General features: G+C 46.2%; 1 protein-coding gene across 1 annotated transcript; it reads left to right on the forward strand.

Moving 5' to 3' along the window:
* The first annotated feature begins 592 nt into the window (after positions 1-592).
* Positions 593-10,586, forward strand: TRPV2 (transient receptor potential cation channel, subfamily V, member 2). Its single transcript, XM_010157357.1, has 15 exons — positions 593-831; positions 1,459-1,592; positions 1,921-2,073; positions 2,766-2,906; positions 3,373-3,671; positions 4,162-4,338; positions 4,769-4,927; positions 5,056-5,151; positions 5,681-5,751; positions 6,668-6,833; positions 7,282-7,348; positions 7,436-7,743; positions 8,121-8,239; positions 9,051-9,145; positions 10,314-10,586. Exons 1-15 carry the CDS (start codon positions 593-595, stop codon positions 10,322-10,324), a joined length of 2,235 nt encoding a protein of 744 aa, XP_010155659.1. The 3' UTR covers positions 10,325-10,586.
* Positions 10,587-10,827: the final 241 nt, after the last annotated feature.

A 10,827-nucleotide genomic window follows, 5' to 3' on the forward strand; every position in this document is an offset into this window, starting at 1 on the left:
CCAGGATGAAATGAAGGAATGCGTGAGTGATATGGACATAATTTGTGTATATGTTTTCCCTGTAGAAATAGCATAATACTTACCAACAGGGAACAGGAACAAACTTATCCCTCTGTTCCAAAGAAGGCCTACAGTTAACCTTTTCTTTCTGGCCACTTGGTGACTGGCCTGTGTTGGCTGCACTGAGACAAGAGCAATGACCGTAGTCTCCTAAAGATCCACTTCCTTTGCCTTTTATGTAAGGAGCCTGTGCTGCTGCCAACAGGTGAGGTCATCTCACAAAGGGGGTTCATACGTTCTGCAGACAAAGTTGCTTGTTTTTCATGAACTGCTTTTGGGCTTTTCCTTACCAGTGGTACCTGTTCAAGGCCTTGATCCTTGATTCAAATACTCCCACTGTGCAGAGTTTTACTGAAATCTCCCTCTCGAGGGACCCGTAGTCAACTGTGGGAAGGCTGGACGTGGCAACATGCTTTCCTCTATGTCTGCACTGTACGCATTGTAGGTGTGTGAACATTCTCCCTCTCCCTTGCAGGTTTAGTTTCCCAGCGGGGAACATCTTTGGTGATCTGCAAGACCACCTCTACAAGGAATGGATAACTTCACAAATGGGCAGTCGGGCCCAGGTCAGAGGAACAGGTTGATAGGATTGCTGGAAACAGATGACAGCATCCAGGAGGATAAACCTGCATCTAGTAAAAAGGAAGAAGGATCAGGACATGGAAGAAAAGGAGAGCCACGGCCCTTGGAGACACCTTATCAGAAGGAGAGCAGTGACTTTCCTCCTAAAGTCAAGGTTAATCTGAATTATCGGCCGGGACTCGTCAGCAAGTGAGTAACGTGGATATTTGTGGAGGGTGGGACCCCTGTTGATCTGTACGGATCGTGGGGGCCTGCTGGTTTTACCAAAGTCGGAACTGAAAGCGACAATACAGGACTATTACAGGAATCGTGGGGGAGGTAATTAAAGGCAGAAGGGGAACATACTAGCCCTTTCCTTCTGCACTGGAAGGTGTGTGCTGTATTTTGGGGATATCTGAACGAGCACCAAATAAGCCAAGTTGGGTGTAAGAGCAGCTGAGCATGGAGCCCTGTACAGCTGAGCGGTTCTTGCCGGGGAGGGATGTAAACTAGCTCACAGGGTGCTTCACACCATGTGATGGGACTGACTCTGGTCCTGCAGCTATCTTGGGCTTCTCTTTCTTTGCGCTCTGGATGCATTCCAAGGTTGCACATCAGACTGGATCTGGGAAGAGCTCCAGCTGATGGAAAGAGCAGCCACTTAAGAGAATTCTGGGAAATAACAGTCTCTCTTTTTCCCTTGACTCAAAAATAAAATACTTGTTTTTTTCTGACAAACTTTTCTGCCTCCCTCCTTTCTTACCCCCTCCCAAGAGCTTACCGCACACTTGCATTCCGCTCTCCGGAACTTCCTAACGCTTCGCATCTCTTCCGCAGCCAAAAGGACCCCAGTCGCTTTGACAGAGACAGGCTCTTCAGCGCAGTCTCAAGGGGCAGCCCCGAGGCCCTGGATGGTTTGCTTGAGTATTTAAGGAGGACCTCCAAATTTCTCACCAATTCTGAATACACAGGTAGATTCCCATTTGGTACTCCATAGAGAGAGTTAGCAGAGGCAGCGCTTGTTAACGCAGGAGAGAAACAGGGGAACTTGTTTGTGGGTTTTTTCTTTCTCCAGCCCTCTGTCTATTCTTTTATTTCTCTAATTTCCACCTGAGGATGGAGAATGCCATTAATTATATATATCCTAAGATTTTTGCCTCTGCTGCAGACTAAAAATACTGAGAAAGACCTTTAAAATTATTGTTGTATTGGTTCTGACTGTTCTGGGCACACTGAATCGGGTAACAGAGATGTGTGCAGAGTACATGTGCAACCCATTCGATACCCTCTTTCCATTAGATGCAAAGACTGGGAAGACCTGCTTAATGAAAGCCCTGTTGAACTTAAAAAATGGAAAGAATGACACAATCCCACTTTTGCTGGAAATAGACCAAAAGACACAGAATCCCAGGCCGCTTGTCAATGTGGCGTGCTCTGATTGTTACTACAGAGGTAAGGTTTCTGTTCTGATGCTGGGTCAAAGCAGCCTCCCCCTTAGACAAGTGGGGAGATACAAGGAAAAAGAGTTTATGTGGCACTGCAGTTCCAGAGTTCTGGTGCAGTTCCACTAACAGCCTATGCACCTTTTAGCTCTGATTTCTGATCCTGGTCTGTGTCCTCTTCAGCCCTGAATTAGACACGTTACTTCTGCAACTGTGTTCTCTGTCTATACAGCAGAAATTATAGATGTTTAATAACTGAGGAATATGAGAGGCTTTGCTTTGGAAAGCTTAAAAAGCATATCTAAAAGTGAAAAAGAAATAGTATATCACTATTAAAGAATGAGTTCTGCTGTGGTTGTGTTATCCTTCTAGTAGTAGCCATGCAGCACAGTCATGTACGTGTATGGTTGTCTTTATCCTCTCACGGCTGCTTGGATCTTTGTGCCAGGCAAGAGGAATTGCCTGGTCTTGTGTTGAATTTCTGGCAGTCTTGGGGCTTTGTCTGACTCTGTCTTTGCGACGTGCTTTTCCAATGAACACTGGTGAAAGTCGTCAGTTGCCACCCGCCCCTTGCCCAGCACTGAGACTGCAGGGTTGCTACGCCAAACATGCAGCGACTGTTGAGACGTCGGTTTGCTGAGAGTCTTTTGCCTGCTCCCCCCGAGAGTTGGCACCAAGTGACAGGTTTTCCTGTTTCCTTAGGCCAGACAGCACTCCATATCGCCATAGAGAAAAGGAGCCTAGATTTAGTAAGACTTCTGGTAGAGAATGGAGCTGATGTCCATGCCAGAGCCCACGGTGAATTCTTCAGGAAGACGAAAGAAGGAGTTTACTTTTATTTTGGTGAGTCAGTGTGGAACACATTCCTTTGCCTTTTTTTATTGCCTTGCTGTGTGCAATGCCACTAATTCTCGGTTGGGTTTGTCCCTCTGGTTGCTATTGCCATTGTCCTGCAATCAAGCTCTTGACTTATTTGAACAGCAGGATCGTTTCACAGACTGAGGTGTCCAATGAGCATTTGCCTTCATCTTTGGTTTTATGTATGTAATGTGTCTGAGGGGCTTCAGACAGAGGCAAATACTTGGTTAGTTTAGCCAAATTATGGGTCTGGGAAAATGTTTTGGCTGCCCCCAGAAATAAGGAGTAATTGTTTACAAAACAAAACCCTTTCTGAATCTAGAGATACTGAGAAAGAACTTGTTCTGTGTTCCAGTGGTAAAACTATGGGCTAAATATATTAATTTTTTTCTTCTCTAATTTTTTTCACCCCTTTCTGCCTCCCCTCCAAATACTGTCTGAATCTCTTCAGGTGAACTTCCCCTTTCCTTGGCTGCGTGTACCAACCAGCTTGAGGTGGTGGAGTACCTTCTAAACAATCCTCACCAGAAGGCCAGGCTCCAGGAGCAGGATACGCAGGGCAACACAGTGCTCCATGCCCTGGTGATGATTGCAGATGACACCAAGGAGAACACCAAGTTTGTGAGCACGGTATACGTGGAGATCTTGAAGGCAGGCGTGAAGGTTGACCCAACATGCAAACTGGAGGAGATAGTGAATTATGATGGATTAAATCCTTTGCAGCTTGCTGCCAAGACAGGCAAAGTGGAGGTAAAGACAATTACTGGGCATCCCTGGGGTGGCTGAGGGAAGACTCAACATGTAGTAGCGCTGCTGACAGATGCAGTGTCACAGGAGACAAGAAGGGAGGCCTCCTCCGGGCCACTCCAGTTAGTGTCTTGCAGACTCTCAGCTGGCTGCTGCTGCTCTCTGCCCCAGCTGAGACAGCTGGTCTGGACTGAAATTGGTTCTGCTCCTGGAAGAGCTGATACAAGACCCTCCTAGGCTAGAGGAGGGTGTCCCAGCCCATGGCAGGGGGGCTGGAACTAGATGATCTTTAAGGTCCCTTCCAACCCAAACCAGTCTGTGATTCTGTGGTTCTGTAAGTTGTAGTTAGATTGCCTGCTTTTAGCCAGACAGTCCGGTATATGTAATGCAGAAAGCCAGGTGTCCTGGATCTGAAGGGGATTTGGGTGTGCTTGTGTCATTCTCACCTTCATTACATTCACAGTTGTCTGGTACCCATCCTGTTTCTCTTCAGATCTTCAAGCACATCATCCAAAGAGAGATCAAAGACCCGAGGTACAGGCACCTCTCGCGCAAGTTCACCGAGTGGACCTACGGGCCTATCCACGTGTCTCTCTATGACCTGTCCTCGATAGACAGCTTTGAGGAGAACTCTGTGCTGGAGATCCTGGCATACAGCAGTGACACACCGGTGAGGGCTTTCACTGAAGGCCAAAGGCAGCAACGTTGTTTCTGCCTATCTGTAGTGTCTGTGTAATTATGCAGATGGTTTCAAGTTCGTGTGCTGTTTCCCATGATCATTTTTCTAGAAAATAAACGCATGATGGAAATATTTGCATATTTTATTCTTTATAGGCTGCTTGGTATGCCTCTGATAACCTAAAATATGAGATAAAGGGTTGTCCTGAGCCTGGGTGTGTACAAACACCTTGATGAAGCCAAACAGAGTAACTCCATATAGGATAGTTGATTTCTTTCATGCTGAAAGGCTTGCCTGAATAAACCTTTAGGGATACCCTAGATGGAGCCACTGAACTCCAAGCCTGAAAAGGTCAATCCTCTGGTGAATTTGCATTCCTGTTGACACGTGGGTAATATTTTTGTTGTTTATTTTTCCATAGAATCGGTACAAGATGGTAGTTTTGGAGCCACTGAACAAACTGCTCCAGCAAAAGTGGGAAACGTTTGCTTCCAAGAGATTCTACTTCAGTTTTGTCTCATATTTGTCATTCATGATCATCTTCACAGCCATTGCGTACTATCAACCCTTACGGGTGAAGGTAGGCCCAGTCATCTTTTCTGTGGAAAGGGCGGAATGGGAGGCTGAGTTTAAAGAGGCAGGGTGGTTATTGTCACTACCTCTGCCTGTTTACGATGGTTTGGGTTTTTTTTATTTTTTATCTTGCAGCCTTCATTTCCAGTGGAATTCACGGCTGGAGGCTTCCTGTGGGTCTCTGGACTGATCATTATCTTGCTAGGAGGCATTTATCTAATTTTTGCTCAGGTAGGGGTATCTCTCATCTAGTTTCATTGTAAGAATGAAGAAAAAGGAAAGCATGCCTGACATTGAGGCAGCAGATCTGGTTCTCCTGACATCAGGATGTGCATGAGTGGATGGCAGGAGGGAATCCTGCTCTGAGGCCCAGTATCAGTGCGATCTAGCAGTGACAGGGGTGGCATAAGTCAGGTTGCTGGGCAAGAGGAAGAACAGGCTCACAACAGTAAATAATTATGAGAGTTCGGTGATTTATGGTGCTAAAATGCATCTTTGGTATTTAATGTAGTCTGTTAAAAAAGACATTGATCTGAGCCATGATTCAGCCCTTGTTTATCCTTCCATTTATAAATAAGGCCTTTTTTTCATCTTGGAAGGATGACTCATTGAAATTTGGGATCTTGAAAATGAAAGCATGAAGAGGAACTTATGGAGCAAACCTTTCCCCTGAGCGATAGGCTATGCCGAGCAGGATTCCCTCTCTAGCATGCCCTGTTGTTGTTCTGATGAATGGCTACCATTGGTTTTCCTCTATCAGAGTCTCTACTTGAGGAGGAGACGCCAGTCCCTGAAGACTATGTGTTCCGACAGCTGCATTGAGATCTTGATGTATGTCTCTTGAGGTTTTTTGCACAATGAAAGCACGGGTCACATTGGTTCTCTGCTGTGTGCAGCTAAGTTGCCCTAACATTACTAGAGAGATGGTGAGCAGGAAAGATTGATTCTCTGCCGCTGTCTCCTCTTTCCATCCCTTCCCTGCTTGCTTCTCCTACCTGCTGCATCGTGTCATAACCCTTTTTGTAACGGCCTTTGGTGGGTAGGGTCTGTCCTTGGATTTGTGGCTGAACACAGTGAAGGTCAGACCCTCAATTATTCCACAGTTCAGAACATACACTTGTTAGAAAAAAAGCTCAAGTTTTAAATCACCCAGTCACTGTGACTCAGATTTGGTCAGAAGGGAAGTAACTTCAGTTTGCAGAGGAGAAATAGAACCATAGAATCACAGAATGGTTTGGGTTGGAAGGGACCTTAAAGATCATCTAGTTCCAGCCCCCCTGCCATGGGCAGGGACACCTTCCACTAGACCAGGTTGCTCAAAGCCACATCCAGCCTGGCCTTGAAGACATCCAGGGATGGGGCATCCACAGCTTCTCTGGGCAACCTGTCCCAGTGCCTCACCACCCTCTCTGTGAAGAATTTCTTCCTGATATCTAATCTACGTGTAGTTGCATGTGTGTGCATGTGTCTGTAAGTGTTAAAATGCTTTTCCACTTAATACCTGTTATGTGAGTTGCATCAGGCAGTTCAGTTTCCACACTCTTAAGATTAACCAGTTCATAACAACTGCAACAACTTGTGCGTCTGGTTATAACAGGATTCGCTTATGCAAACTGTGTGTCTGAGTAACTGCCACTTCGTACGCTCCATGCAGCCCGGTAAAATGTGTTTGCTTTCCCTTGCAGAACTGCAAATGTGCTTTTTTGTTGAGGTAGGTCACTGTCTCACTCATTCTACTTCTCTCCAGCTTCATCCAGGCTTTCTCCCTGCTGCTGTCAGCAGTCCTGTATGGTGCAAGTTCCGAGAACTATGTGGCAGTGATGGTGCTCTCCCTGCTTTTGGGGTGGGTGAACATGCTGTACTACACCCGGGGCTTTCAGCGCACCGGGATCTACAGTGTCATGATACAGAAGGTCAGTACCTGGAAAAAACCTTGTACGAAAAGCTTTTGGGTGGGAGGAAATAATGGAAATCCTGCAATTGCTTTGCTTCTCTCAGGTCCATGAAAAACAGAAATGGAATCAATGTACTGACTGTGGAAGGAAAGAAATTGCAGAAGGAGATTAGATCAGTGTCTTCAGGGAAGTACAGTTGCAGCAAGCCAATAGTTTGCCATCTTTGAATATAGCAAGTGAGAGCAGCCGACACCTGTTTCTTATGGAACGTCTCAAAACTAGCAGTCAAACCCAGTCTGAGTTCTCTGGAACTGTTATGCTTGGGCTGAGGAGTGGTTCCAGACGCCCAGAGGAGTCTGGGACTAGAAAGGGGCCAGTAGTGTTGGTTTATGATGTGTGAGAACAGACCATCCCGGTGATTTCATGTGAGGTAAAGGATGGTGCTTCCTCCTGGTTTGTGTTTCAGACTATTCTGAGGGATCTGCTGCGTTTCCTCTTGGTATATATGATCTTCCTCTTCGGCTTTGCTGCAGGTAAGGACTTACTCAGCATCATGCTGTAGGCTGGGCTGCAAGGCGTACACTTTACTCAGGAGGGTTCAAATTCTGTTTTTCTCACAGCTCTGGTTACGCTGATGGGGGATGCTCCCTCGGTCTCTCAGAACAAGTCCCTTGCTCAGATGGAGAGCGCTGGCAGCCACGCTATGTATGGCGGGCTGCTTAGCGTCTCCCTGGAGCTCTTCAAGATCACCATTGGGATGGGCGACCTGGATTTCCAGGAGCATGCCAGATTCAGATACTTCGTCATGTTCCTGCTGCTTCTCTTTGTGATTCTCACTTACATTCTTTTGCTCAACATGCTGATTGCGCTCATGAGCGAGACCGTGACAGATATTTCGAGTTGCAGCAAAAGTGTCTGGAAGCTGCAGGTGAGAGATGGTGCCGCTCAGCACTTAGGGCCCACGCTCCTACTTGAGCCTCATAGCAGCAGAGGTGACAGTGCCTGTCTTTTTCCTAAGCCTCTGCTATGAACTGCTCTTTTACATAAATTTGTCACTCTGGGGGCAAATCTTAACATCGTTTTTAGATGTATTTAAAACTCCTGCTGGTTGCATGGCTACCAACCAGACCAGATCCGCATGCATAAGTAACTGACTGGTACTGTTGAGCTAAGGAGCACTTTGGTATTGAGTTCCAAAGTGATTCTGTGAGTTGAAATAGTGGCTGGTTGGGGAAGATTTACTCAAAAAGAGAGGCTGGGCTCTGCAGGCCCTGTTTTCTCTCTGACACGGACTTCTTCTTTCAGAGGGCTATTGCTATTCTAGAAATAGAGAAGGCCTGGCTGTGGCGCCAAGGTGGGAAGAGGAGATCTGGCTGCTTTGTGTCAGTGGGCCTCAATAAGAAGGATGAGAGATGGTGTTTCAGGTAAGAGAGATGCGTCATCACTGCTTACACTCCAGCCTAGTAAGGGGTTCCTGTGATTCATAAGCTGCTAACCCTGAACTGCCACAGGGAATTCCAGCATGGACTCATGGGAGCGACTCAACCACATGTTCCTGGTACATGTAAATTGGTTGGTGATTGCAGTGCAGGACACTTGAGAGCTAGTTGATCTGCCAGCATTGTCACTGAGACATGCTGTCATCAAAAGATGTCCTGTTTGGTAGAATCATAGAATCTTTTTAGTTGGAAAAGACCTTTAAGATCAAGTCAACTGTTACCCTAACACGGCTAAGACCATCACTAAACCATGTCCCTAAGCACCTCGTCCACAGTCTCTTAAATCCCTCCTGGGATGGTGACTCCACCACCTCCCTGGGCAGCGGATTCCAATGCCAGACAGCCCTTTCTGGGAAGAAATTTTCCCTAATATCCAATCTGAACCTTCCCTGGTGCAACTTGAGGCAGATGGACCTTTCTCCATCCAGCAAATCCAACTGAACTGCAGGTCCAGGGTGTTACAGGCACTGGAGCATGTATAGAAAGTGGAATCTTCTCCTTTGGATTAAGTATGTTCCCTGGGAGGAGCTGATATGCAGGGAAAAAACATATTTACCTTGTGGAGCTTAGACTACAGATCTTTATTCAAAAAAAAGCTCTGCAGAGTATTGTTGTTACATCCAAACTGTTGGGATTGTGTTGGCAGGGTGAGCTGCATTGGGATGCTGTGGGACAATGAGACAGGGGCTGAAATGCTGTGCTCCTGCATCCCTGTCTTTGCATTTTTTCTCTCCAGAGTAGAGGAAATCAAATGGGCGAATTGGGCAAAGGACGTGGGAGTTCTTAAGGAAGATCCTGGAAACACCAGTGATTCAGAAATAAATCCAGAAAGTAAATTAAATCATGAAGAAAGGTCTTCAGTGTCCTTTTTCCCTGGTGCAACTTGAGGCAGATGGACCTTTCTCCATCCAGCAAATCCAACTGCAGGTAAACTCCAGGGTGTTACAGGCACTGGAGCATGTATAGAAAGTGGAATCTTCTCCTTTGGATTAAGTATGTTCCCTGGGAGGAGCTGATATGCAGGGAAAAAACATATTTACCTTGTGGAGCTTAGACTACAGATCTTTATTCAAAAAAAAGCTCTGCAGAGTATTGTTGTTACATCCAAACTGTTGGGATTGTGTTGGCAGGGTGAGCTGCATTGGGATGCTGTGGGACAATGAGACAGGGGCTGAAATGCTGTGCTCCTGCATCCCTGTCTTTGCATTTTTTCTCTCCAGAGTAGAGGAAATCAAATGGGCGAATTGGGCAAAGGACGTGGGAGTTCTTAAGGAAGATCCTGGAAACACCAGTGATTCAGAAATAAATTCAGAAGGTAAATTAATTCACGAAGAAAGGTCTTAGTTTCCTTTTAACATCCTGCTCAGCAACTACTTCTGGCATGTTACATCTTTGGTAACAGAAATTTCAGGCAGACCAGCTTGCTCATGAAATTGCTTCCAGCCCGCATCCCTCAGTAGTAGCAGCATCACTTGTGAGCGGAGGAAATAAAGAATTACAGAAGGTATGGGCCTGGTGAGAGTTTGGGAACAAATCATGAGACTGAAGGAGATGCCATTCCTACTTATCTCTGGTAGAAATGGCCAGGAAAGGCTGCTGAGAAAAGGAAGGGCTGCTCCTCCTTTTGACTCCGTAGCTCAAACACACGGTGCTTTTCCTAGGAAAGGTCAATTTAGGCTACTCATGCTTTGAGTGTTAAAATCACAGGGCTTTTGTAGCACAAATCAGGGCATTAAACCTGCAACTTTGTCAAAGTCTGTGTAAGAGAATTGTGTTGCTGCCCTTGTTACACCTGGGAAGCAACTCTGTGTGGCACAGTAGCTACTTTCTCTGGAAATCTTTGCTCAGCCTGGCAGAGCCTGGGCAGAAGGATGTAAACATGTCCTCCTAGATGCCAGTTTTCTAGGTGTGGGGAGGTTGCAACACTTAAAATCCTGTCTGTTGCATGCTGGGTTTTCCCTGAACCTGTGCATTTCTAAAAGCTGGATCCCTTTGCCAGCTGCCTGCTGACAAAGGGCTGCTGTTTTCATGTCTCCTGCTCTAGAGACGAGATTGTGGAAGCGGATGCCAGAGAAACAGCCGAGATCAGAAGTTTCAGAGGAGCAGTCACTACTGCAGCCCCAGCTATCAGCAACTGAGATGATGCCTCTAGAGGGACAAAGCAGATATCTTTAGCAGGTTTTCTGGATTGCAGCCTTGCTTCCAACTTCAAAGGATTGGTTCTTCCTGGAGTGGGTGGAAGAATTGAAGGCATTACCGGTATTAAAGTGCATTTCATCAAGGACTCTGGTTCAGCCTGTGGCTTTAAATATTTTCATGCACTTTAATCATTAATTTCCTCTGAAAAAACTATTTTTACTCAATTTTCTTTGTCTGACACCGTCTTATTACTATGTCTAATGGTGCAAGATCGTAGGGGCAGTGGGGACTGGGCTTTGGGAAGGCAGTGCTTTCTGAGCTGCGTAGAAATAATGCTGTTTGCCATAGAGAAGCAAAGAATGGGGTGACCCATC

The sequence above is a fragment of the Eurypyga helias genome, unplaced genomic scaffold (genome assembly GCF_000690775.1).
Source record: "Eurypyga helias isolate BGI_N326 unplaced genomic scaffold, ASM69077v1 scaffold13300, whole genome shotgun sequence".
NCBI classification, from domain to species: Eukaryota; Metazoa; Chordata; class Aves; order Eurypygiformes; family Eurypygidae; genus Eurypyga; species Eurypyga helias.